We start from the raw sequence: 27623 nt of genomic DNA on the forward strand, positions 1-27623 counted from the left end.
AGCCAGACAGGTGGGAAAAATGTATAGCTAGCGATGGGCAATACTTCGAATAAAATATTTTTAATCATTTTCATACAATAAACGTGTATTTTCTATATAAAAATTCCGGTTTCATATTTACATACCTGGTACAATAATGAGTCATGAAAAAGATAAACCCATGTAAAAGACAAGATTGAATGAGGTATATTCTTATACCAGTAATATATCAGTTAGCAGAGATAGCTGGTCCTAATTGCCTCATTAATTTGTAACATTCTTGAAGTCTCTTTATATCACCTACCCTCTCAAGAGTTTTAGCAGCTTCTGCAAGCATGCCTGCACGTTCTCCAGGAGAGGCTAATAATAGTGGAGGTAAATGTCGGCAAGCTAAACATAAAGCTACCGCGTGTTCTCTTTCTCCAGTATATTGATCTTGTGAACGATCTTTTCCACGGATAATTGAAGAACGTGAATTTCTGTGATGTAAGCTACGGTCTAACAATATTTGAGTTTTCACTGGTGTTGCTCCCGCCATTATACGTGTTGTGGCTTCATAAACAAATACTCTTGCTAAAGTAGACTAAAAAGTACGTGACAATTGTTAAAAACAATAATTAACTTATAAATTATAATATTAGAAAATATATATAAACTTACTGGAATATGTTGACATAATTGTCTCAAACAAGCTAAATCACGTTGAAAACCTCCAAGAGATATATTTGTAGTTAATTTTTCTAAATCGTTATCTAATTCCTGCCAAAGTGTAGTTCGCATTTCAAGTAACCACTCACAAATCCACAATTGAGTAAGCTAAAACAATAATCAAAGCTAATAAGAAAATTATTATTAATTTTGTAGATTTGATTGATTTGTTGGATCCAGGAGCTGTTAAATGCTATCTATCCCTAAGAAAAAGTTTTGATTCCATTTTCTACCATCCTGTAAAATATTATAAGCCAAATTCTTAGAAATCATTTCATTTCTTTTTAAATTAAGGACAAAGGAGTTGATAAATCATCTGGTATGTAAAAAATTTTTTAGGAAGACTACTACATATACATAGGTAAAGAGAATCCCTTTAATTTCAAATGGAGTGAGATATTAACATTTCTTTATTCAAAGAGCTCTTATTAAATATTTATAATATTTAATATTTATCTTGTTAAATATATATAAGAATAATATTTAACTTGAATATTTTTTGACTTTGCACAGTTAAAGAGTTATGGTAAAAAATACGTGTTTCTCTCAAGAGAAACTCCAGAAGGTAAACAGAGAAGAAAGGAGGGGAAAAATATATGTATAAATGTATTCCAAAGTGAAAATTATTTTAATAAATGTTTAAAATGATGTCTTTAGATTTCTAAACACCTATTGAGTCTTTCATAAATACTGTTTTAAGCATTTCATAGCGTTAATGAAATAACCAATGTGTATGCGCAGTAAATACTTTTAAGTTTATATTTTCCTTTATTGTAGGATATATTAAATATTTAATCATCATATGAGAAGATGATTAAATAGTACGGTTCATCTCTCTAAAGAATTTAAAATTTACATTGTTCATAAAATATTTCAAGAAATTACCTTTCTATTATCAAACAAATAGGTAAAAAAATATGTTTATAAAAAGAGTTGAAATATATTCTTGTCTCTAAATGTATCTAGAACTGCATTGAATTATTTATTAAATCTCTTTAATTGTGCAGAATAAAAAGAAATGTTTTAAGTAAATGTTACTCTGTTTGATATGAGTTACCTAAACGAAGAAAATGAATACCTCGTTGCATTTAAGATAAATGAAGGAGGCTGCCTTTAAACTTTTCTTAGTAGTCTTAAAAAAATTGATTGCACTCCAAATGATTACCCCGCTATCATGTTTAATTTAGGAAAGAAAGAAAATATGTACAATAGTTTATAAGAAAACAGTCTATAACATTTTATTTCGTCTACCCTGTATATATATATATTTATCTACCACATATGACGCTGAGACCTGCCACAGGAGTTGCACTGTAGAAGTACTGCATAGTTATATTTCATGCAATGCCACTAGAGTGCTCACTTGTAACAAGTAAGCAATTGCATAAATATATGCATAAAAACTATTGTTACCAGACACTTTTAATTTTGTGAGAATTAAACAATATACTTAAAGTTACTACATATATAATTCATTATTTGATCATTTTCTTTCGTTTTATGAAAAAAAGTGTAATGATATTCATTTTGAGAAGATAAATAACATAAAAACAGATTTTTCGAAAATCATAAATTTCAAAAAATATAAAAAAAATTAAATATTCTATTTCCGTATTCGAATCATATGTTATATAATTTATTACTTCATAATTTCTAAATTTATTATCTGTGTAAAATAAAAGCATTGCAAAAAGATATAAGTAATTATAATAATTTTTGTATAAAAGAATTGAATATATTAATATATTATAAACATAATATTTAAATATCTTACCAAAACGTTTTGGGATGACTGTTGCTTGCAATTATAATAAACCAAACATTGTTCAAGCAATATTCCTGCCTGATCAATAAAACGCATAGAGACTGATTTAGTAGTCGCTTTTGCTGCTTGCAAAGCATTTAAAACAATATATGGTAGTGGACTAATACTATTATTATTATTGCAAAGTTGATAACATTTCTCATAAGGAAATTTGCTTTCAACAATGCTCCATGCTTGTGAATCGTCTTCTTTCAATCTCCAACATGCTGCCAGATATATAACTGCTCCCCACCATAATCCAATTTCATCTTCGCAATCTAAAACATTGATTCACCAAATTCTATTTATTAGTTAAAGAAAAAAAAGGAAGAAAGAAATTTAATGCCATCCAATACCACCAATGAACTCATTAAACAAGAGTTTATTTAAACTTACGTGTAACTGTAACTTTGTCAGTACATAAAAATCCAGCATCTATTCCAGCAGAAGCCATAATAGTTTGTCCATATTCTAATATTGAAGATAAATGAGCATCTCCAACAGTACCGGTTAAAATACGTAAACAATGTCCGATTAAATAATCTCTATATGCACGTGAAGCATACGATAAAGGATCAGCTTTACCAGTTGATATCAGCTTTACCACCGACATCGGCTACAAGAACAAATCGCTATGGACGGAAAACGATGCTCTGTGTTTGGTGGGATTAGAAGGATGTGATCTATTATGAGCTGTTAAAACCTGGCGAAACCGTTAATACTGAGCGCTACCGACAACAAACGATCGATTTGAATCAAGCTTTGCGTGCAAAACGACCAGAATATGAAAAAAGGCAACACAAAGTAATTTTGCTCCATGATAATGCACCATCGCATACAGCAAAACCGGTCAAGGAAACGATCGAAGCGTTCAGTTGGGAAATACTTTCGCACGCGGCTTACTCACCAGACTTGGCTCCGTTCGATTACTATTTATTTGTATCGATGGGACACGCACTATCTGACCAGCACTTCGCTTCTTACGAAAATGGCTCGATGACTGGTTTGCCTAAAAAGAGACACAGTTTTTTTGACGTGGCATCCACCAATAGCCAGACAGGTGGGAAAAATGTATAGCTAGCGATGGGCAATACTTCGAATAAAATATTTTTAATCATTTTCATACAATAAACGTGTATTTTCTATATAAAAATTCCGGTTTCATATTTACATACCTGGTACAATAATGAGTCATGAAAAAGATAAACCCATGTAAAAGACAAGATTGAATGAGGTATATTCTTATACCAGTAATATATCAGTTAGCAGAGATAGCTGGTCCTAATTGCCTCATTAATTTGTAACATTCTTGAAGTCTCTTTATATCACCTACCCTCTCAAGAGTTTTAGCAGCTTCTGCAAGCATGCCTGCACGTTCTCCAGGAGAGGCTAATAATAGTGGAGGTAAATGTCGGCAAGCTAAACATAAAGCTACCGCGTGTTCTCTTTCTCCAGTATATTGATCTTGTGAACGATCTTTTCCACGGATAATTGAAGAACGTGAATTTCTGTGATGTAAGCTACGGTCTAACAATATTTGAGTTTTCACTGGTGTTGCTCCCGCCATTATACGTGTTGTGGCTTCATAAACAAATACTCTTGCTAAAGTAGACTAAAAAGTACGTGACAATTGTTAAAAACAATAATTAACTTATAAATTATAATATTAGAAAATATATATAAACTTACTGGAATATGTTGACATAATTGTCTCAAACAAGCTAAATCACGTTGAAAACCTCCAAGAGATATATTTGTAGTTAATTTTTCTAAATCGTTATCTAATTCCTGCCAAAGTGTAGTTCGCATTTCAAGTAACCACTCACAAATCCACAATTGAGTAAGCTAAAACAATAATCAAAGCTAATAAGAAAATTATTATTAATTTTGTAGATTTGATTGATTTGTTGGATCCAGGAGCTGTTAAATGCTATCTATCCCTAAGAAAAAGTTTTGATTCCATTTTCTACCATCCTGTAAAATATTATAAGCCAAATTCTTAGAAATCATTTCATTTCTTTTTAAATTAAGGACAAAGGAGTTGATAAATCATCTGGTATGTAAAAAATTTTTTAGGAAGACTACTACATATACATAGGTAAAGAGAATCCCTTTAATTTCAAATGGAGTGAGATATTAACATTTCTTTATTCAAAGAGCTCTTATTAAATATTTATAATATTTAATATTTATCTTGTTAAATATATATAAGAATAATATTTAACTTGAATATTTTTTGACTTTGCACAGTTAAAGAGTTATGGTAAAAAATACGTGTTTCTCTCAAGAGAAACTCCAGAAGGTAAACAGAGAAGAAAGGAGGGGAAAAATATATGTATAAATGTATTCCAAAGTGAAAATTATTTTAATAAATGTTTAAAATGATGTCTTTAGATTTCTAAACACCTATTGAGTCTTTCATAAATACTGTTTTAAGCATTTCATAGCGTTAATGAAATAACCAATGTGTATGCGCAGTAAATACTTTTAAGTTTATATTTTCCTTTATTGTAGGATATATTAAATATTTAATCATCATATGAGAAGATGATTAAATAGTACGGTTCATCTCTCTAAAGAATTTAAAATTTACATTGTTCATAAAATATTTCAAGAAATTACCTTTCTATTATCAAACAAATAGGTAAAAAAATATGTTTATAAAAAGAGTTGAAATATATTCTTGTCTCTAAATGTATCTAGAACTGCATTGAATTATTTATTAAATCTCTTTAATTGTGCAGAATAAAAAGAAATGTTTTAAGTAAATGTTACTCTGTTTGATATGAGTTACCTAAACGAAGAAAATGAATACCTCGTTGCATTTAAGATAAATGAAGGAGGCTGCCTTTAAACTTTTCTTAGTAGTCTTAAAAAAATTGATTGCACTCCAAATGATTACCCCGCTATCATGTTTAATTTAGGAAAGAAAGAAAATATGTACAATAGTTTATAAGAAAACAGTCTATAACATTTTATTTCGTCTACCCTGTATATATATATTTATCTACCACATATGACGCTGAGACCTGCCACAGGAGTTGCACTGTAGAAGTACTGCATAGTTATATTTCATGCAATGCCACTAGAGTGCTCACTTGTAACAAGTAAGCAATTGCATAAATATATGCATAAAAACTATTGTTACCAGACACTTTTAATTTTGTGAGAATTAAACAATATACTTAAAGTTACTACATATATAATTCATTATTTGATCATTTTCTTTCGTTTTATGAAAAAAAGTGTAATGATATTCATTTTGAGAAGATAAATAACATAAAAACAGATTTTTCGAAAATCATAAATTTCAAAAAATATAAAAAAAATTAAATATTCTATTTCCGTATTCGAATCATATGTTATATAATTTATTACTTCATAATTTCTAAATTTATTATCTGTGTAAAATAAAAGCATTGCAAAAAGATATAAGTAATTATAATAATTTTTGTATAAAAGAATTGAATATATTAATATATTATAAACATAATATTTAAATATCTTACCAAAACGTTTTGGGATGACTGTTGCTTGCAATTATAATAAACCAAACATTGTTCAAGCAATATTCCTGCCTGATCAATAAAACGCATAGAGACTGATTTAGTAGTCGCTTTTGTTGCTTGCAAAGCATTTAAAACAATATATGGTAGTGGACTAATACTATTATTATTATTGCAAAGTCGATAACATTTTTCATAAGGAAATTTGCTTTCAACAATGCTCCATGCTTGTGAATCGTCTTCTTTCAATTTCCAACATGCTGCTAGATATATAACTGCTCCCCACCATAATCCAATTTCATCTTCGCAATCTAAAACATTGATTCACCAAATTCTATTTATTAGTTAAAGAAAAAAAAGGAAGAAAGAAATTTAATGCCATCCAATACCACCAATGAACTCATTAAACAAGATATTATTTAAACTTACGTGTAACTGTAACTTTGTCAGTACATAAAAATCCAGCATCTATTCCAGCAGAAGCCATAATAGTTTGTCCATATTCTAATATTGAAGATAAATGAGCATCTCCAACAGTACCGGTAAAAATACGTAAACAATGTCCGATTAAATAATCTCTATATGCACGTGAAGCATACGATAAAGGATCAGCTTTACCAGTTGATATCAGCTTTACCACCGACATCGGCTACAAGAACAAATCGCTATGGACGGAAAACGATGCTCTGTGTTTGGTGGGATCAGAAGGATGTGATCTATTATGAGCTGTTAAAACCTGGCGAAACCGTTAATACTGAGCGCTACCGACAACAAACGATCGATTTGAATCAAGCTTTGCGTGCAAAACGACCAGAATATGAAAAAAGGCAACACAAAGTAATTTTGCTCCATGATAATGCACCATCGCATACAGCAAAACCGGTCAAGGAAACGATCGAAGCGTTCAGTTGGTAAATACTTTCGCACGCGGCTTACTCACCAGACTTGGCTCCGTTCGATTACTATTTATTTGTATCGATGGGACACGCACTGTATATATATATATATATATATATATATATATATAAATATTTATCTACCAAATATGACGCTGAGACCTGCCACAGGAGTTGCATTGTAGAAGTATTGCATAGTCATATTTCATGCAACACAACTACTATGCAGACTTGTAACAAGTAAGCAATTGCATAAATATATGCATAAAAACTATTGTTACCAGACACTTTTAATTTTGTGAGAATTAAACAATATACTTAAAGTTACTACATATATAATTCATTATTTGATCATTTTCTTTTGTTTTATGAAAAAAAGTGTAATGATATTCATTTTGAGAAGATAAATAACATAAAAACAGATTTTTCAAAAATCATAAATTTCAAAAAATATAAAAAAAATTAAATATTTTATTTCCGTATTCGAATCATATGTTATATAATTTATTACTTCATAATTTCTAATTTTATTATCTGTGTAAAATAAAAGCATTGCAAAAAGATATAAGTAATTATAATAATTTTTGTATAAAAGAATTGAATATATTAATATATTATAAACATAATATTTAAATATCTTACCAAAACGTTTTGGGATGACTGTTGCTTGCAATTATAATAAACCAAACATTGTTCAAGCAATATTCCTGCCTGATCAATAAAACGCATAGAGACTGATTTAGTAGTCGCTTTTGCTGCTTGCAAAGCATTTAAAACAATATATGGTAGTGGACTAATACTATTATTATTATTGCAAAGTTGATAACATTTCTCATAAGGAAATTTGCTTTCAACAATGCTCCATGCTTGTGAATCGTCTTCTTTCAATCTCCAACATGCTGCTAGATATATAACTGCTCCCCGCCATAATCCAATTTCATCTTCGCAATCTAAAACATTGATTCAACAAATTCTATTTATTAGTTAAAGAAAAAAAAGGAAGAAAGAAATTTAATGCCATCCAATACCACCAATGAACTCATTAAACAAGATTTTATTTAAACTTACGTGTAACTGTAACTTTGTCAGTACATAAAAATCCAGCATCTATTCCAGCAGAAGCCATAATAGTTTGTCCATATTCTAATATTGAAGATAAATGAGCATCTCCAACAGTACCGGTTAAAATACGTAAACAATGTCCGATTAAATAATCTCTATATGCACGTGAAGCATACGATAAAGGATCAGCTTTACCAGTTGATATCAGCTTTACCACCGACATCGGCTACAAGAACAAATCGCTATGGACGGAAAACGATGCTCTGTGTTTGGTGGGATTAGAAGGATGTGATCTATTATGAGCTGTTAAAACCTGGCGAAACCGTTAATACTGAGCGCTACCGACAACAAACGATCGATTTGAATCAAGCTTTGCGTGCAAAACGACCAGAATATGAAAAAAGGCAACACAAAGTAATTTTGCTCCATGATAATGCACCATCGCATACAGCAAAACCGGTCAAGGAAACGATCGAAGCGTTCAGTTGGGAAATACTTTCGCACGCGGCTTACTCACCAGACTTGGCTCCGTTCGATTACTATTTATTTGTATCGATGGGACACGCACTTTCTGACCAGCACTTCGCTTCTTACGAAAATGGCTCGATGACTGGTTTGCCTAAAAAGAGACACAGTTTTTTTGACGTGGCATCCACCAATAGCCAGACAGGTGGGAAAAATGTATAGCTAGCGATGGGCAATACTTCGAATAAAATATTTTTAATCATTTTCATACAATAAACGTGTATTTTCTATATAAAAATTCCGGTTTCATATTTACATACCTGGTACAATAATGAGTCATGAAAAAGATAAACCCATGTAAAAGACAAGATTGAATGAGGTATATTCTTATACCAGTAATATATCAGTTAGCAGAGATAGCTGGTCCTAATTGCCTCATTAATTTGTAACATTCTTGAAGTCTCTTTATATCACCTACCCTCTCAAGAGTTTTAGCAGCTTCTGCAAGCATGCCTGCACGTTCTCCAGGAGAGGCTAATAATAGTGGAGGTAAATGTCGGCAAGCTAAACATAAAGCTACCGCGTGTTCTCTTTCTCCAGTATATTGATCTTGTGAACGATCTTTTCCACGGATAATTGAAGAACGTGAATTTCTGTGATGTAAGCTACGGTCTAACAATATTTGAGTTTTCACTGGTGTTGCTCCCGCCATTATACGTGTTGTGGCTTCATAAACAAATACTCTTGCTAAAGTAGACTAAAAAGTACGTGACAATTGTTAAAAACAATAATTAACTTATAAATTATAATATTAGAAAATATATATAAACTTACTGGAATATGTTGACATAATTGTCTCAAACAAGCTAAATCACGTTGAAAACCTCCAAGAGATATATTTGTAGTTAATTTTTCTAAATCGTTATCTAATTCCTGCCAAAGTGTAGTTCGCATTTCAAGTAACCACTCACAAATCCACAATTGAGTAAGCTAAAACAATAATCAAAGCTAATAAGAAAATTATTATTAATTTTGTAGATTTGATTGATTTGTTGGATCCAGGAGCTGTTAAATGCTATCTATCCCTAAGAAAAAGTTTTGATTCCATTTTCTACCATCCTGTAAAATATTATAAGCCAAATTCTTAGAAATCATTTCATTTCTTTTTAAATTAAGGACAAAGGAGTTGATAAATCATCTGGTATGTAAAAAATTTTTTAGGAAGACTACTACATATACATAGGTAAAGAGAATCCCTTTAATTTCAAATGGAGTGAGATATTAACATTTCTTTATTCAAAGAGCTCTTATTAAATATTTATAATATTTAATATTTATCTTGTTAAATATATATAAGAATAATATTTAACTTGAATATTTTTTGACTTTGCACAGTTAAAGAGTTATGGTAAAAAATACGTGTTTCTCTCAAGAGAAACTCCAGAAGGTAAACAGAGAAGAAAGGAGGGGAAAAATATATGTATAAATGTATTCCAAAGTGAAAATTATTTTAATAAATGTTTAAAATGATGTCTTTAGATTTCTAAACACCTATTGAGTCTTTCATAAATACTGTTTTAAGCATTTCATAGCGTTAATGAAATAACCAATGTGTATGCGCAGTAAATACTTTTAAGTTTATATTTTCCTTTATTGTAGGATATATTAAATATTTAATCATCATATGAGAAGATGATTAAATAGTACGGTTCATCTCTCTAAAGAATTTAAAATTTACATTGTTCATAAAATATTTCAAGAAATTACCTTTCTATTATCAAACAAATAGGTAAAAAAATATGTTTATAAAAAGAGTTGAAATATATTCTTGTCTCTAAATGTATCTAGAACTGCATTGAATTATTTATTAAATCTCTTTAATTGTGCAGAATAAAAAGAAATGTTTTAAGTAAATGTTACTCTGTTTGATATGAGTTACCTAAACGAAGAAAATGAATACCTCGTTGCATTTAAGATAAATGAAGGAGGCTGCCTTTAAACTTTTCTTAGTAGTCTTAAAAAAATTGATTGCACTCCAAATGATTACCCCGCTATCATGTTTAATTTAGGAAAGAAAGAAAATATGTACAATAGTTTATAAGAAAACAGTCTATAACATTTTATTTCGTCTACCCTGTATATATATATATTTATCTACCACATATGACGCTGAGACCTGCCACAGGAGTTGCACTGTAGAAGTACTGCATAGTTATATTTCATGCAATGCCACTAGAGTGCTCACTTGTAACAAGTAAGCAATTGCATAAATATATGCATAAAAACTATTGTTACCAGACACTTTTAATTTTGTGAGAATTAAACAATATACTTAAAGTTACTACATATATAATTCATTATTTGATCATTTTCTTTCGTTTTATGAAAAAAAGTGTAATGATATTCATTTTGAGAAGATAAATAACATAAAAACAGATTTTTCGAAAATCATAAATTTCAAAAAATATAAAAAAAATTAAATATTCTATTTCCGTATTCGAATCATATGTTATATAATTTATTACTTCATAATTTCTAAATTTATTATCTGTGTAAAATAAAAGCATTGCAAAAAGATATAAGTAATTATAATAATTTTTGTATAAAAGAATTGAATATATTAATATATTATAAACATAATATTTAAATATCTTACCAAAACGTTTTGGGATGACTGTTGCTTGCAATTATAATAAACCAAACATTGTTCAAGCAATATTCCTGCCTGATCAATAAAACGCATAGAGACTGATTTAGTAGTCGCTTTTGCTGCTTGCAAAGCATTTAAAACAATATATGGTAGTGGACTAATACTATTATTATTATTGCAAAGTTGATAACATTTCTCATAAGGAAATTTGCTTTCAACAATGCTCCATGCTTGTGAATCGTCTTCTTTCAATCTCCAACATGCTGCTAGATATATAACTGCTCCCCGCCATAATCCAATTTCATCTTCGCAATCTAAAACATTGATTCACCAAATTCTATTTATTAGTTAAAGAAAAAAAAGGAAGAAAGAAATTTAATGCCATCCAATACCACCAATGAACTCATTAAACAAGATATTATTTAAACTTACGTGTAACTGTAACTTTGTCAGTACATAAAAATCCAGCATCTATTCCAGCAGAAGCCATAATAGTTTGTCCATATTCTAATGTTGAAGATAAATGAGCATCTCCAACAGTACCGGTAAAAATACGTAAACAATGTCCGATTAAATAATCTCTATATGCACGTGAAGCATACGATAAAGGATCAGCTTTACCAGTTGATATCAGCTTTACCACCGACATCGGCTACAAGAACAAATCGCTATGGACGGAAAACGATGCTCTGTGTTTGGTGGGATCAGAAGGATGTGATCTATTATGAGCTGTTAAAACCTGGCGAAACCGTTAATACTGAGCGCTACCGACAACAAACGATCGATTTGAATCAAGCTTTGCGTGCAAAACGACCAGAATATGAAAAAAGGCAACACAAAGTAATTTTGCTCCATGATAATGCACCATCGCATACAGCAAAACCGGTCAAGGAAACGATCGAAGCGTTCAGTTGGGAAATACTTTCGCACGCGGCTTACTCACCAGACTTGGCTCCGTTCGATTACTATTTATTTGTATCGATGGGACACGCACTTTCTGACCAGCACTTCGCTTCTTACGAAAATGGCTCGATGACTGGTTTGCCTAAAAAGAGACACATTTTTTTTGACGTGGCATCCACCAATAGCCAGACAGGTGGGAAAAATGTATAGCTAGCGATGGGCAATACTTCGAATAAAATATTTTTAATCATTTTCATACAATAAACGTGTATTTTCTATATAAAAATTCCGGTTTCATATTTACATACCTGGTACAATAATGAGTCATGAAAAAGATAAACCCATGTAAAAGACAAGATTGAATGAGGTATATTCTTATACCAGTAATATATCAGTTAGCAGAGATAGCTGGTCCTAATTGCCTCATTAATTTGTAACATTCTTGAAGTCTCTTTATATCACCTACCCTCTCAAGAGTTTTAGCAGCTTCTGCAAGCATGCCTGCACGTTCTCCAGGAGAGGCTAATAATAGTGGAGGTAAATGTCGGCAAGCTAAACATAAAGCTACCGCGTGTTCTCTTTCTCCAGTATATTGATCTTGTGAACGATCTTTTCCACGGATAATTGAAGAACGTGAATTTCTGTGATGTAAGCTACGGTCTAACAATATTTGAGTTTTCACTGGTGTTGCTCCCGCCATTATACGTGTTGTGGCTTCATAAACAAATACTCTTGCTAAAGTAGACTAAAAAGTACGTGACAATTGTTAAAAACAATAATTAACTTATAAATTATAATATTAGAAAATATATATAAACTTACTGGAATATGTTGACATAATTGTCTCAAACAAGCTAAATCACGTTGAAAACCTCCAAGAGATATATTTGTAGTTAATTTTTCTAAATCGTTATCTAATTCCTGCCAAAGTGTAGTTCGCATTTCAAGTAACCAATCACAAATCCACAATTGAGTAAGCTAAAACAATAATCAAAGCTAATAAGAAAATTATTATTAATTTTGTAGATTTGATTGATTTGTTGGATTCAGGAGCTGTTAAATGCTATCTATCCCTAAGAAAAAGTTTTGATTCCATTTTCTACCATCCTGTAAAATATTATAAGCCAAATTCTTAGAAATCATTTCATTTCTTTTTAAATTAAGGACAAAGGAGTTGATAAATCATCTGGTATGTAAAAAATTTTTTAGGAAGACTACTATACATAGGTAAAGAGAATCCCTTTAATTTCAAATGGAGTGAGATATTAACATTTCTTTATTCAAAGAGCTCTTATTAAATATTTATAATATTTAATATTTATCTTGTTAAATATATATAAGAATAATATTTAACTTGAATATTTTTTGACTTTGCACAGTTAAAGAGTTATGGTAAAAAATACGTGTTTCTCTCAAGAGAAACTCCAGAAGGTAAACAGAGAAGAAAGGAGGGGAAAAATATATGTATAAATATATTCCAAAGTGAAAATTATTTTAATAAATGTTTAAAATGATGTCTTTAGATTTCTAAACACCTATTGAGTCTTTCATAAATACTGTTTTAAGCATTTCATAGCGTTAATGAAATAACCAATGTGTATGCGCAGTAAATACTTTTAAGTTTATATTTTCCTTTATTGTAGGATATATTAAATATTTAATCATCATATGAGAAGATGATTAAATAGTACGGTTCATCTCTCTAAAGAATTTAAAATTTACATTGTTCATAAAATATTTCAAGAAATTACCTTTCTATTATCAAACAAATAGGTAAAAAAATATGTTTATAAAAAGAGTTGAAATATATTCTTGTCTCTAAATGTATCTAGAACTGCATTGAATTATTTATTAAATCTCTTTAATTGTGCAGAATAAAAAGAAATGTTTTAAGTAAATGTTACTCTGTTTGATATGAGTTACCTAAACGAAGAAAATGAATACCTCGTTGCATTTAAGATAAATGAAGGAGGCTGCCTTTAAACTTTTCTTAGTAGTCTTAAAAAAATTGATTGCACTCCAAATGATTACCCCGCTATCATGTTTAATTTAGGAAAGAAAGAAAATATGTACAATAGTTTATAAGAAAACAGTCTATAACATTTTATTTCGTCTACCCTGTATATATATATATTTATCTACCACATATGACGCTGAGACCTGCCACAGGAGTTGCACTGTAGAAGTACTGCATAGTTATATTTCATGCAATGCCACTAGAGTGCTCACTTGTAACAAGTAAGCAATTGCATAAATATATGCATAAAAACTATTGTTACCAGACACTTTTAATTTTGTGAGAATTAAACAATATACTTAAAGTTACTACATATATAATTCATTATTTGATCATTTTCTTTCGTTTTATGAAAAAAAGTGTAATGATATTCATTTTGAGAAGATAAATAACATAAAAACAGATTTTTCGAAAATCATAAATTTCAAAAAATATAAAAAAAATTAAATATTCTATTTCCGTATTCGAATCATATGTTATATAATTTATTACTTCATAATTTCTAAATTTATTATCTGTGTAAAATAAAAGCATTGCAAAAAGATATAAGTAATTATAATAATTTTTGTATAAAAGAATTGAATATATTAATATATTATAAACATAATATTTAAATATCTTACCAAAACGTTTTGGGATGACTGTTGCTTGCAATTATAATAAACCAAACATTGTTCAAGCAATATTCCTGCCTGATCAATAAAACGCATAGAGACTGATTTAGTAGTCGCTTTTGCTGCTTGCAAAGCATTTAAAACAATATATGGTAGTGGACTAATACTATTATTATTATTGCAAAGTTGATAACATTTTTCATAAGGAAATTTGCTTTCAACAATGCTCCATGCTTGTGAATCGTCTTCTTTCAATCTCCAACATGCTGCCAGATATATAACTGCTCCCCACCATAATCCAATTTCATCTTCGCAATCTAAAACATTGATTCACCAAATTCTATTTATTAGTTAAAGAAAAAAAAGGAAGAAAGAAATTTAATGCCATCCAATACCACCAATGAACTCATTAAACAAGATTTTATTTAAACTTACGTGTAACTGTAACTTTGTCAGTACATAAAAATCCAGCATCTATTCCAGCAGAAGCCATAATAGTTTGTCCATATTCTAATATTGAAGATAAATGAGCATCTCCAACAGTACCGGTTAAAATACGTAAACAATGTCCGATTAAATAATCTCTATATGCACGTGAAGCATACGATAAAGGATCAGCTTTACCAGTTGATATCAGCTTTACCACCGACATCGGCTACAAGAACAAATCGCTATGGACGGAAAACGATGCTCTGTGTTTGGTGGGATTAGAAGGATGTGATCTATTATGAGCTGTTAAAACCTGGCGAAACCGTTAATACTGAGCGCTACCGACAACAAACGATCGATTTGAATCAAGCTTTGCGTGCAAAACGACCAGAATATGAAAAAAGGCAACACAAAGTAATTTTGCTCCATGATAATGCACCATCGCATACAGCAAAACCGGTCAAGGAAACGATCGAAGCGTTCAGTTGGGAAATACTTTCGCACGCGGCTTACTCACCAGACTTGGCTCCGTTCGATTACTATTTATTTGTATCGATGGGACACGCACTATCTGACCAGCACTTCGCTTCTTACGAAAATGGCTCGATGACTGGTTTGCCTAAAAAGAGACACAGTTTTTTTGACGTGGCATCCACCAATAGCCAGACAGGTGGGAAAAATGTATAGCTAGCGATGGGCAATACTTCGAATAAAATATTTTTAATCATTTTCATACAATAAACGTGTATTTTCTATATAAAAATTCCGGTTTCATATTTACATACCTGGTACAATAATGAGTCATGAAAAAGATAAACCCATGTAAAAGACAAGATTGAATGAGGTATATTCTTATACCAGTAATATATCAGTTAGAAGAGATAGCTGGTCCTAATTGCCTCATTAATTTGTAACATTCTTGAAGTCTCTTTATATCTCCTACCCTCTCAAGAGTTTTAGCAGCTTCTGCAAGCATGCCTGCACGTTCTCCAGGAGAGGCTAATAATAGTGGAGGTAAATGTCGGCAAGCTAAACATAAAGCTACCGCGTGTTCTCTTTCTCCAGTATATTGATCTTGTGAACGATCTTTTCCACGGATAATTGAAGAACGTGAATTTCTGTGATGTAAGCTACGGTCTAACAATATTTGAGTTTTCACTGGTGTTGCTCCCGCCATTATACGTGTTGTGGCTTCATAAACAAATACTCTTGCTAAAGTAGACTAAAAAGTACGTGACAATTGTTAAAAACAATAATTAACTTATAAATTATAATATTAGAAAATATATATAAACTTACTGGAATATGTTGACATAATTGTCTCAAACAAGCTAAATCACGTTGAAAACCTCCAAGAGATATATTTGTAGTTAATTTTTCTAAATCGTTATCTAATTCCTGCCAAAGTGTAGTTCGCATTTCAAGTAACCACTCACAAATCCACAATTGAGTAAGCTAAAACAATAATCAAAGCTAATAAGAAAATTATTATTAATTTTGTAGATTTGATTGATATGTTGGATTCTGGAGCTGTTAAATGCTATCTATCCCTAAGAAAAAGTTTTGATTCCATTTTCTACCATCCTGTAAAATATTATAAGCCAAATTCTTAGAAATCATTTCATTTCTTTTTAAATTAAGGACAAAGGAGTTGATAAATCATCTGGTATGTAAAAAATTTTTTAGGAAGACTACTATACATAGGTAAAGAGAATCCCTTTAATTTCAAATGGAGTGAGATATTAACATTTCTTTATTCAAAGAGCTCTTATTAAATATTTATAATATTTAATATTTATCTTGTTAAATATATATAAGAATAATATTTAACTTGAATATTTTTTGACTTTGCACAGTTAAAGAGTTATGGTAAAAAATACGTGTTTCTCTCAAGAGAAACTCCAGAAGGTAAACAGAGAAGAAAGGAGGGGAAAAATATATGTATAAATGTATTCCAAAGTGAAAATTATTTTAATAAATGTTTAAAATGATGTCTTTAGATTTCTAAACACCTATTAAGTCTTTCATAAATACTGTTTTAAGCATTTCATAGCGTTAATGAAATAACCAATGTGTATGCGCAGTAAATACTTTTAAGTTTATATTTTCCTTTATTGTAGGATATATTAAATATTTAATCATCATATGAGAAGATGATTAAATAGTACGGTTCATCTCTCTAAAGAATTTAAAATTTACATTGTTCATAAAATATTTCAAGAAATTACCTTTCTATTATCAAACAAATAGGTAAAAAAATATGTTTATAAAAAGAGTTGAAATATATTCTTGTCTCTAAATGTATCTAGAACTGCATTGAATTATTTATTAAATCTCTTTAATTGTGCAGAATAAAAAGAAATGTTTTAAGTAAATGTTACTCTGTTTGATATGAGTTACCTAAACGAAGAAAATGAATACCTCGTTGCATTTAAGATAAATGAAGGAGGCTGCCTTTAAACTTTTCTTAGTAGTCTTAAAAAAATTGATTGCACTCCAAATGATTACCCCGCTATCATGTTTAATTTAGGAAAGAAAGAAAATATGTACAATAGTTTATAAGAAAACAGTCTATAACATTTTATTTCGTCTACCCTGTATATATATATATTTATCTACCACATATGACGCTGAGACCTGCCACAGGAGTTGCACTGTAGAAGTACTGCATAGTTATATTTCATGCAATGCCACTAGAGTGCTCACTTGTAACAAGTAAGCAATTGCATAAATATATGCATAAAAACTATTGTTACCAGACACTTTTAATTTTGTGAGAATTAAACAATACACTTAAAGTTACTACATATATAATTCATTATTTGATCATTTACAATTTAGTGAGATTTCAATTTGTTTAAAATTTGTAGATATCTATATGAAATAATCCTTTGAATCCTATTGAATCTTATTTCCGGCCCATGAAAATTAGTACATTTCCTTTCTAGAACAAAATATTTCGTCAACTCCTCATTGAGAAAATCAAGGTAGTCAGAATATAATGTCCAACTAATTTTCCATCAATCTTTTAAAAGAAGAAGACTTCTCGTAGTTCGAGTAATGTAAGAATTCCAACAATTGAAATACACATATTTATAAAAATTGTACATGTATGCTCGAAAGGATCACACGCAAAGGATCAAAAATATCGGAAAATACTCAATATCGTAATTGCAATACGCTTAAAATGTAATTCCAGTACACAATGTGTTAACGTTTCAGAATCAATGCGTACTTTGTATCGATGTCGATATTGTAACAATGTTGAAAGCTACGGCCACAAATTGAACTTATACAGGGTGTCTCACAAACGAGATCACCTAAATATCTGCCTTATTTACGATTGTGCGAAAAAACACTTCTGAAGGCAACTATTGTATTTCAAGGGTAGCTCGCAACGATGATGTTTCACGAGATTTCAAGGGGTGATCGATACACTTTTCATTCTTTATATAAAAGTATTAAGGTATTAAGGTATCTGAAAATGCTTAGTTTAAAAGACCTTAATTTTGACCTTAATTTGGTAAAACTCGTAAAACGGCGCAAAGTGATACACGGTTTATGTTTCCCTGTCTTTCCTACGCTACATTCGATGAAATTAAATAAAATCGGAATATCTTTTAAACAAGCATTTCTTACGCAATTACCTTGATACTTTCGCGCAGAGAACAATCCATTGGTATAAACAAATATATGGAGCTCTATTTAACGAAAATACCGATAACTTAAAACGACTAGAAATCTCCTAAAAGAAAAAAAAAAAAAAAGAAAAGAAAACGAAAAATTTCTTTCTAGCATTACACACATGCCCATTGAAATGGTTCAACTTTGTCCTGAGAAGTATTTGCATACAATCGTAAATAAGGTAGATATTACGTTTAATTGGGACACCCAGTATAGATCCAAAACTTGCTATCCAATCCCTTTAACGTGTAACCACCAAACCGTTGGCAATAAACTTTATAATCGTTTCGTTGCACGTATTTCATTTCAACGGTGAAATTGTCGTCAGAACCTCGTTCAGATCGTCTTTCGTTCGTTTATTCGTTCGTTATTGACCTTCTATCTCATCCGTGTGTTCGCTCGCTCAGCGTTACGCCGATATCATTATCGGAACGTGACACGCCTGTTGCTCTCGACACGGTGACGCACAGTTTACGAAAACTTTTGTAAGGTAGCAAGATCGTAACGCAATAATCCAGTCGATAAAATGACGGAACTTGTTTCGAATCCGTGATACTATCCGACACTGGATCGAACCAACGAGATTATTGAGTTTTTACACGGTGAAGCTTGTTTTAATGTGATTTGCTTTAGCTACTAGCGTGATTAAAATTATCAACCCGCAATTTTTCTTACCATTGCGTTTTATGACCATATAATAAATGATATAGTTCATACAAATGCACAAATTATTAATAAAGATATATCCTCGAAGTGGTGGAATTATTAGAATCATCGAAATTACTAGTTTTTAATTTTTCATACAGTTTACATAAAAATGAAATATATGTTAAGAAACTTTTGATGCTAGAATTACTCGAATGATTAAAATTACCAATTTATAATTCCTTTCTAAAAGTTTAAGAAATATACAATAAGTTGCAGCAAGTTATATAGTTTATATAAATATAGAAAACCAATTTAGTAAATTACATTCTACTACTATCGATTATTATATCTACTACCATCAATAATTAATGAAATGATCATTTTTGTTATAGATTAAAAACATATTAGTTCTGAGATTATTAACTCTTTTTCGTACTTCTATTCAACGTTATCAACATTTTTTCTTGCTCCAACTGTGCAATTTCCAATTTCTGCAGAATATTTATGTCGCTTTTTCTAAAATTTGATTCGATATAGAATGCCGATAGAATGAACATAAATATATGAAATGATAAGAGAAAGTAAAGAAATATTGAAAAAATACGTTGAATTAACGAATTTTTCGTAAACTTCCATGTCTGTAAAATATCATTATTTCAATATTATTTGACAATATTTAATCATGTCATCGGTAACTAAAAATTGTTGTTTCAAGAAAAATTTCCCCCAACTGCTTAACTTAAGTGATATACTACTTTCAGTATCCCTGAATACATAATATTTGATAAAATTAGTCAAGATTCCAGTTTCTATATTAAAATCAAAAATATTAGAAGATAGAAATAGCTATGTTAAAGTAAAAAATATTAAATTATTAAAGCTTGTATATAAAAATAACCTAATGATATTAGAATAATACCTAAATTATCACGCACATAGCTTACATTCGTAAATAAAAGTTTCACGTCGTGCAATTGTAATTGGCATAAACATGGCTAGACGATATTGCGACAGATCCAACGAATATCCTATATCCGGTGCATTTTTCAAAGCCCTTTATCCAACGATATGTGTAAACATTTCATTTGACAGCAGGAGCAAACCTCTGTTGGATTTCATATGTATAAATCCTGGTGGACGCAAACATTATCAAAGTATTTTATTCTTTTTTACTTTTTTTTATCTTTTATTCTTCAAAGTATCAAGATATTTTATTTTACACAGAATATGAAAATAAGAACCGTTTGGCATCGTTTCATGGACAGTGATCATCTCGTTTTCTGATCATCTCGTGATCAGAAAAGTCAATTTGCTGAAGTACAAAAAGCGAAAAAAAGGATGAGAAATTGATCGTAAATAGATTTGTGTACGTACCACTTCGTTACGAGGTTGCATATTGTCATAATTGTTGGACGATTCTCGAGCCACTCGAGCCACTCGGGCCAGCCGAGCCACTCGGGCCAGCCGAGCCACTCGGGCCAGCCCAGCCACTCGAGCCAGCCAAGCCACTCGGGCCAGCCAAGCCACTCGGGCCAGCCGAGCTACTCGAGTCATTTGAGCTACTCGACGCCTCGTACGTCGGCGATAATCCAATTCCTTCATCAGGAACGCGACTATCTGGCATTTTCTTTAACCTATCATGACTGTATTTATATGACCGTTTGCCGTCTAGTGTTTTTAAAATGTACCTATCTCCTTCCAAAATTTCCGCTATCACAAATGGACCGCTAAATTTCGGATCTAGTTTCGTTTGGTTCCTTTCCTCGTTTTTCTTTAATACAAAGTCACCGAGATTGAATTTAACTACTTTGGCTTTCGTTTTATCGAATCTTTCCTTATCATACTTAGCGCTATCTTCCATATTTCGTATGGCCTGTTGTCTTACGTTGCAGATATCTATTTCCTTTTCTTCGGTATTTTCAGATAGTAGTAACCCGTAGGGTCTCGCTGTTTTACCAATTAATAATTCTAGCGGACTCGATTTAGTCACACGATGAGTGGTGCAATTTAAAGCTAACTGTATTTCGCCGATCGCGTCTTGCCATGATCGCCCGGTCGTTTCTACCGTTGTAAACATATTCTTTAATGTACCCATAGTACGCTCTACTTGTCCATTCGCTCTACTAGCACCGGTTGCTATTAGGTGGAGTTTAATTTGTTTATCCTGACAAAAATCTTGAAATTCTTTGCCGGTAAAACATCGCCCTTGATCCGCTATTATCCGAGAGGGACTGCCGAATAGAAATATGGCGGACTTAAGTGCCTTAACGGTGCTAAGTGAGTCTATTTTACGAGTGTGGTGTAAGTATACAAATTTGGTAAAGGCATCGATCAGGACAATGACGTATTCTTTCGAGTCGTTCTTGCCGCTCAGCTTTCCCGTTATGTCTACGTGAATGGTATGCCAAGGTATGCTGGTCTTAGGTATGGGATGTAATTCAACTTGCACTTTGCCTGAATTCGCCTTAGAAATCTGACAAGCATGACAGTTCTCTACGAATTTGCGAACATATTTTTCCATCCCTTCGAACCAGTAATACTCGTACAGTTTCTCGAGCGTTTTATCCCAACCTAAGTGCATAATTGACTGGTGTATGTGGTTAATGACGGACCACCTAAACCCTCTTGGTACGATGGGCAGGCAGAGGGTCTTGCCTCTCCTTTGTATTTTACGGTAAAGGGTACCGGATCGTAACTCGTACGTACTCGCAATGTCTTCCGCGAGCTCGTCGTTTCGCAGTTTGTTGACGATTTCAGAAATTTGAAGGTCGCGACGTTGTCCCGCTAGTAGCCAATCTTCCGAGATTTCGGCCAGATTAATTTTCTTTTCTTCGATCTTGTTGGTAGGGGCGCGGTCGGTGTCTACAAGATTACGCGAGAAGAAATCTACGTGGGCCATTCGTTTGCCTTCTCGATACATAATGTCGAAAGTGAAAGTTTGCAAGTAAGCCCACCACCTATGAACCCTGTCACTTAGACTTACTTTATTACGAGCTGCTTTTAACGAGTTACAATCAGTGACAACGAGAAATTCCCGTCCGTGTAAATAGTGGCGAAACTGTTTAACGGCGTTTACAACTGCCAGGGTCTCTAGTTCATATGAATGATATCTGGATTCCGCGGGGCTCGTTCTCTTACTGTAATATTCTATTACTCGGTTTCTGCCGTCGATTTTGTGCATTAAAATAGCGCCGTATCCGTCCGAACTAGCGTCAGTATGTAATTCTATCGGGTAATTCGGGTCAAATATCATCAACACCGGCTCGTTGGTCAGGATGGAAATTATCTTTTGCCTTATGGTTTCGTGTCTATCTGTCCAAGTTAGGTTTTTAATACCGGAGGTAAGTGCGTACAATGGTTTCATTACCTGCGAAAATTTAGGGACGAATTTTCGGAAATAGGAGGCTAAACCTATGAACTGCCTAAGTTGAGCGACGGTCGTTGGTGCCGGTAGAGAACTCAAGGCTTGTATTTTACCCGGATTTGGGCGAACTTCTCCGTTATGAACTACGTACCCGAGATAAAGTACAGACGTCTTGAGAAAGGAACACTTCGAAAAATTGAAGGAGAACCCGGCGTTTACGAGGGTACCTAGTACGATGCGTAATCTTTCTAGAGCCTGGTCTACCGATTCAGCGATGATTAGGACGTCATCCAGGTAGACAACGACGTACGAGTGGGCGAGGCCGCCCAAGGCATTGAGAATAGCCCTCTGGAAAACGGACGGTGCGTTTTTCAATCCAAACGGCATCGTCGTATACTCGTATTGCCCGTCGGGGGTGACAAACGCTGTATATTCTGTCGAATTGGGATGAATGGGGATTTGATGGAACCCGCTGGCCATGTCGAGGCTAATGAAGTACTTCGCCCTTTGCAATCTCGCGATTTGATCCGCGATAAGAGGTAGAGGATATCGGTCCGCGACCGTATTTTTGTTTAGCTCTCGAAAATCTACGCACAACCTATCCGAGCCGTCCTTCTTTTTTACGAGTAACATAGGGCTCGCGAACGGTGAGTTACTAGGCCTTATGATTTCTGCCCTAATTAATTCGCTTATTCGTTCGCGCACTATGCTTCGCTCTGCCTCGCTAAGTCTGTAGGGGCTTCTTTGTACGGTGATATTAGGATCGATCAGACGTATCTCTAACTGTCCCGTATTTACACGTGCGCGCGGGAAACCCGTAATAAATGAACTTTTAAATTCTTCGAGGATGGAGATCAATCGGTCTTTATCTTTACCGAGCACCTCGGTGTCGACTCCATTAATATCGATTTTACTTTCGGCGGTTATATTGTAAACATTGACAGCTTTTGCCCTGCAAATACTGAGGCTATTTTGGGTAATATTGACGTTAAAACCCTGGCTCAAAATTTCGCGGCCTATCATGATGTCGTAATTTAGATAGCCGTCGGCAAGGATGTGAAAAATTATCTCCAACGCAAAACCATTAATACGTACTATGGATGCAATTTGAGACGTGCAATTAATACGGTGATTTCCTATCCCTCGCATTACTACTACGTCGGTCGTTCTTTTGCCGGAAAACTTCGAGGCTATGGACTCTTTGATTAGCGAACATTCGGCTCCAGAATCGAAATAAAACGAGAACGACTCACCCAGATGGCTTAAGTTACCAGTTGAAGACTCCACCACGCAGGAGTTGACTCGACGTTCGTTATCGGGGTTGCGGTTTGTTTTCTGCAGCAGCGGGCAGTTGGGTGCGATGTGGCCCTCTCCGCGACACTTGAAGCATGACACCTTGGACGATCCAGCCGGTCGGCTTTTCTCCTGTCTCTGGGTTCTCATTCTCGTACGACACTCCGCTATCTTATGCCCGGGAATACCACAGTGACGACACTTGATCCGGGGGTCAGGTATCTTCTGCCGTTTAGCTTCGGGGTCAGCTGATGGATTTCCTGACGAAGGCGCCGGCCTCTTCTTCGCGTAGTGGAAAGCTTTCATTTCCATCAAAAATTGATCCCGAGTCTTGATGTCGCTTGTAAGCGCTAGTTTCTCGACACGTTCATCGAGCAGACTCAGGTGATAAAGAACGGTGGCGTGGACTATCTCGATCGCATCCAGATGATCCCACCTTGCCCCAAGGAGGGAACAGAGACGAACACCATAGGCTCCTATGGATTCACCTTCCAGCCGAGGTTCATTAGAGCTTCGGTTGTCGTTTCGATACCACCAAAGCGCGTAAGAAAAAGTTCTTTAAATTTTGACCAGGTAAGGCTTGCATTGACCGGCACCTGCGCGAGCCACCCCGCGGCAGTGCCCTTCAGCGCTTGACTCACGGTGCGAAGTAACTCATTATATCGCATGGGCCTTCCTTCCATGAGACAACTGGCAAGTGAGCACCATGCGACAGGGTCGGTACCCGCGATATCGGGATTGAACGTCGGTAATGATATGTCCTTATGTTCCACACTCACCCCTGGCTCCTCCCATTGACTCAAGACAGCCAGAAGCCGCTTCGAAATTGTAGACGGTGGTGATACTTCCTTAGGTTCCGCACCCGCCTCTTGCTCTTTCAATTCACTTGCGATGGCCAGAAGCTGCTCCTTAATTGTAGACGGTGGTGATCCCACTTCTGATGTCGGGTTGACGTTAGGTGCGTTTAATAAATCTTCACCAGTGTTGTTCATGGTTGTCGCACAGATATTTATTACACAAGTATGGCTGATACAAGATTGACAATCGGACGCGGTAGCTGGACGCTAATGACAATGGCCCTAGGTTCGATATAGCGAATCCACGGTCAACGGGAAAACGAATATACTTTGCTTCAAAGTCTAAGTCGGACTCAACTTACTACTCGTGATACTAGGAACGCTTGGTTGACTCTTAGCTAATCAGATTGCCAGAAAAGAATGACTTTCCGTCGCGACGACGCTGCAGAGGAAAACTATGATGGGGTGTGCCTAAGGGCACGAGATCATCGGATTCGTCAAAGAAAGCCTCCACTCGGAGGGTGAGGGAAATAGGCGCTGCTGTTAATTGGTCAATTTCTATGTTGGCGGTTGGAAAAGGATGTTAGCCGCCCTAGAGAGAGAGTTCCTAGCAGGCAACGTCGTACGTGACCAAATCAGGCTTTTCCGTAACTTCCCGCAATAGGTGACAGATTTACAGGCTGATGGAAGAAAGACTGTTTGTCAATCTGAAGGACTTTAGTTAACTAAGTCCTAAGATTTGTAACGGTTCCTCAGGTTATCTGAACATAAACTGTAAACGATGCATCGGCATCTGGCGATCATCTGGCCCAAAGAATGGGGTCTGTGTGTGGCGAGCTGCGGGGCTGTTGGAATGTCTTATTGTCAAGTGTCTGTACTGCCAATTCTTTAAAGGAAAGCTATGTTACTTTATGTCTCTGTTATGTGAAACGTTCATCCCGTGACCGTGGCCACGCTCGGCGACCGGATGTCGCCTCGAGCCTAAACTCATTGTCTCAAGTTTCGAATGACTGTGTCTGGGTTATTTCGTAAATGCTACAGTATTCGGGCTTTTCCAAATAATTCCAACGGGGGGGGGGGGCCGGTGTCCTTTCATCTCCGACATATATATTTATCTACCACATATGACGCTGAGACCTGCCACAGGAGTTGCACTGTAGAAGTACTGCATAGTTATATTTCATGCAATGCCACTAGAGTGCTCACTTGTAACAAGTAAGCAATTGCATAAATATATGCATAAAAACTATTGTTACCAGACACTTTTAATTTTGTGAGAATTAAACAATATACTTAAAGTTACTACATATATAATTCATTATTTGATCATTTTCTTTTGTTTTATGAAAAAAAGTGTAATGATATTCATTTTGAGAAGATAAATAACATAAAAACAGATTTTTCAAAAATCATAAATTTCAAAAAATATAAAAAAAATTAAATATTTTATTTCCGTATTCGAATCATATGTTATATAATTTATTACTTCATAATTTCTAAATTTATTATCTGTGTAAAATAAAAGCATTGCAAAAAGATATAAGTAATTATAATAATTTTTGTATAAAAGAATTGAATATATTAATATATTATAAACATAATATTTAAATATCTTACCAAAACGTTTTGGGATGACTGTTGCTTGCAATTATAATAAACCAAACATTGTTCAAGCAATATTCCTGCCTGATCAATAAAACGCATAGAGACTGATTTAGTAGTCGCTTTTGCTGCTTGCAAAGCATTTAAAACAATATATGGTAGTGGACTAATACTATTATTATTATTGCAAAGTCGATAACATTTTTCATAAGGAAATTTGCTTTCAACAATGCTCCATGCTTGTGAATCGTCTTCTTTCAATTTCCAACATGCTGCTAGATATATAACTGCTCCCCACCATAATCCAATTTCATCTTCGCAATCTAAAACATTGATTCACCAAATTCTATTTATTAGTTAAAGAAAAAAAAGGAAGAAAGAAATTTAATGCCATCCAATACCACCAATGAACTCATTAAACAAGATTTTATTTAAACTTACGTGTAACTGTAACTTTGTCAGTACATAAAAATCCAGCATCTATTCCAGCAGAAGCCATAATAGTTTGTCCATATTCTAATATTGAAGATAAATGAGCATCTCCAACAGTACCGGTTAAAATACGTAAACAATGTCCGATTAAATAATCTCTATATGCACGTGAAGCATACGATAAAGGATCAGCTTTACCAGTTGATATCAGCTTTACCACCGACATCGGCTACAAGAACAAATCGCTATGGACGGAAAACGATGCTCTGTGTTTGGTGGGATTAGAAGGATGTGATCTATTATGAGCTGTTAAAACCTGGCGAAACCGTTAATACTGAGCGCTACCGACAACAAACGATCGATTTGAATCAAGCTTTGCGTGCAAAACGACCAGAATATGAAAAAAGGCAACACAAAGTAATTTTGCTCCATGATAATGCACCATCGCATACAGCAAAACCGGTCAAGGAAACGATCGAAGCGTTCAGTTGGGAAATACTTTCGCACGCGGCTTACTCACCAGACTTGGCTCCGTTCGATTACTATTTATTTGTATCGATGGGACACGCACTGTATATATATAAATATTTATCTACCACATATGACGCTGAGACCTGCCACAGGAGTTGCATTGTAGAAGTATTGCATAGTCATATTTCATGCAATACAACTACCATGCAGACTTGTAACAAGTAAGCAATTGCATAAATATATGCATAAAAACTATTGTTACCAGACACTTTTAATTTTGTGAGAATTAAACAATACAC

General features: G+C 33.4%; 6 protein-coding genes across 6 annotated transcripts; all 6 read right to left on the reverse strand.

Annotated features, from left to right (window-relative positions):
• Nucleotides 1–3070, reverse strand: LOC132915663 (sterol regulatory element-binding protein 2-like). Its single transcript, XM_060975493.1, has 4 exons — nucleotides 2888–3070; nucleotides 2462–2769; nucleotides 640–795; nucleotides 1–562 (listed from the first exon to the last, which is right to left on the reverse strand). Exons 1-4 carry the CDS (start codon nucleotides 2943–2945, stop codon nucleotides 209–211), a joined length of 876 nt encoding a protein of 291 aa, XP_060831476.1. The 5' UTR covers nucleotides 2946–3070; the 3' UTR covers nucleotides 1–208.
• A 469-nt stretch (nucleotides 3071–3539) lies between these two features.
• On the reverse strand, nucleotides 3540–6138 carry LOC132915664 (sterol regulatory element-binding protein 2-like). Its single transcript, XM_060975494.1, has 3 exons — nucleotides 6001–6138; nucleotides 4181–4336; nucleotides 3540–4103 (listed from the first exon to the last, which is right to left on the reverse strand). Exons 1-3 carry the CDS (start codon nucleotides 6085–6087, stop codon nucleotides 3750–3752), a joined length of 597 nt encoding a protein of 198 aa, XP_060831477.1. The 5' UTR covers nucleotides 6088–6138; the 3' UTR covers nucleotides 3540–3749.
• A 1346-nt stretch (nucleotides 6139–7484) lies between these two features.
• LOC132915648 (uncharacterized) lies at nucleotides 7485–8149 on the reverse strand. The gene is made up of 2 exons (XM_060975479.1): nucleotides 7962–8149; nucleotides 7485–7843 (listed from the first exon to the last, which is right to left on the reverse strand). The coding sequence occupies exons 1-2, from the start codon at nucleotides 8017–8019 to the stop codon at nucleotides 7500–7502; spliced, it is 402 nt and encodes a 133-aa protein (XP_060831462.1). The 5' UTR covers nucleotides 8020–8149; the 3' UTR covers nucleotides 7485–7499.
• A 462-nt stretch (nucleotides 8150–8611) lies between these two features.
• Nucleotides 8612–11600, reverse strand: LOC132915658 (sterol regulatory element-binding protein 2-like). The gene is made up of 4 exons (XM_060975490.1): nucleotides 11503–11600; nucleotides 11077–11384; nucleotides 9255–9410; nucleotides 8612–9177 (listed from the first exon to the last, which is right to left on the reverse strand). Exons 1-4 carry the CDS (start codon nucleotides 11558–11560, stop codon nucleotides 8824–8826), a joined length of 876 nt encoding a protein of 291 aa, XP_060831473.1. The 5' UTR covers nucleotides 11561–11600; the 3' UTR covers nucleotides 8612–8823.
• A 548-nt stretch (nucleotides 11601–12148) lies between these two features.
• On the reverse strand, nucleotides 12149–15222 carry LOC132915651 (sterol regulatory element-binding protein 2-like). Its single transcript, XM_060975483.1, has 4 exons — nucleotides 15040–15222; nucleotides 14614–14921; nucleotides 12796–12951; nucleotides 12149–12718 (listed from the first exon to the last, which is right to left on the reverse strand). The coding sequence occupies exons 1-4, from the start codon at nucleotides 15095–15097 to the stop codon at nucleotides 12365–12367; spliced, it is 876 nt and encodes a 291-aa protein (XP_060831466.1). The 5' UTR covers nucleotides 15098–15222; the 3' UTR covers nucleotides 12149–12364.
• Nucleotides 15223–15886: 664 nt separating this feature from the next.
• LOC132915672 (sterol regulatory element-binding protein 1-like) lies at nucleotides 15887–27079 on the reverse strand. Its single transcript, XM_060975505.1, has 4 exons — nucleotides 26863–27079; nucleotides 26437–26744; nucleotides 16333–16488; nucleotides 15887–16255 (listed from the first exon to the last, which is right to left on the reverse strand). The coding sequence occupies exons 1-4, from the start codon at nucleotides 27077–27079 to the stop codon at nucleotides 15902–15904; spliced, it is 1035 nt and encodes a 344-aa protein (XP_060831488.1). The 3' UTR covers nucleotides 15887–15901.
• Between the last annotated feature and the right edge of the window lie 544 nt (nucleotides 27080–27623).

The sequence above is a fragment of the Bombus pascuorum genome, unplaced genomic scaffold, assembly GCF_905332965.1.
Source record: "Bombus pascuorum unplaced genomic scaffold, iyBomPasc1.1, whole genome shotgun sequence".
NCBI classification, from domain to species: Eukaryota; Metazoa; Arthropoda; class Insecta; order Hymenoptera; family Apidae; genus Bombus; species Bombus pascuorum.

Coding starts and splice junctions, on each gene's coding strand:
- LOC132915663 (XM_060975493.1), bottom strand. CDS start 2,945: ATGGCTTCTGCTGGAATAGATGCTGGATTTTTATGTACTGACAAAGTT. Junction 2,770..2,887: donor TGACAAAGTTACAGTTACAC/GTAAGTTTAAAT, acceptor TCAATGTTTTAG/ATTGCGAAGATGAAATTGGA. Junction 796..2,461: donor AGTCATCCCAAAACGTTTTG/GTAAGATATTTA, acceptor TTATTGTTTTAG/CTTACTCAATTGTGGATTTG.
- LOC132915664 (XM_060975494.1), bottom strand. CDS start 6,087: ATGCGTTTTATTGATCAGGCAGGAATATTGCTTGAACAATGTTTGGTT. Junction 4,337..6,000: donor AGTCATCCCAAAACGTTTTG/GTAAGATATTTA, acceptor TTATTGTTTTAG/CTTACTCAATTGTGGATTTG. Junction 4,104..4,180: donor AATTATGTCAACATATTCCA/GTAAGTTTATAT, acceptor CGTACTTTTTAG/TCTACTTTAGCAAGAGTATT.
- LOC132915648 (XM_060975479.1), bottom strand. CDS start 8,019: ATGGCTTCTGCTGGAATAGATGCTGGATTTTTATGTACTGACAAAGTT. Junction 7,844..7,961: donor TGACAAAGTTACAGTTACAC/GTAAGTTTAAAT, acceptor TCAATGTTTTAG/ATTGCGAAGATGAAATTGGA.
- LOC132915658 (XM_060975490.1), bottom strand. CDS start 11,560: ATGGCTTCTGCTGGAATAGATGCTGGATTTTTATGTACTGACAAAGTT. Junction 11,385..11,502: donor TGACAAAGTTACAGTTACAC/GTAAGTTTAAAT, acceptor TCAATGTTTTAG/ATTGCGAAGATGAAATTGGA. Junction 9,411..11,076: donor AGTCATCCCAAAACGTTTTG/GTAAGATATTTA, acceptor TTATTGTTTTAG/CTTACTCAATTGTGGATTTG.
- LOC132915651 (XM_060975483.1), bottom strand. CDS start 15,097: ATGGCTTCTGCTGGAATAGATGCTGGATTTTTATGTACTGACAAAGTT. Junction 12,952..14,613: donor AGTCATCCCAAAACGTTTTG/GTAAGATATTTA, acceptor TTATTGTTTTAG/CTTACTCAATTGTGGATTTG. Junction 12,719..12,795: donor AATTATGTCAACATATTCCA/GTAAGTTTATAT, acceptor CGTACTTTTTAG/TCTACTTTAGCAAGAGTATT.
- LOC132915672 (XM_060975505.1), bottom strand. CDS start 27,079: ATGTCGGTGGTAAAGCTGATATCAACTGGTAAAGCTGATCCTTTATCG. Junction 26,745..26,862: donor TGACAAAGTTACAGTTACAC/GTAAGTTTAAAT, acceptor TCAATGTTTTAG/ATTGCGAAGATGAAATTGGA. Junction 16,489..26,436: donor AGTCATCCCAAAACGTTTTG/GTAAGATATTTA, acceptor TTATTGTTTTAG/CTTACTCAATTGTGGATTTG.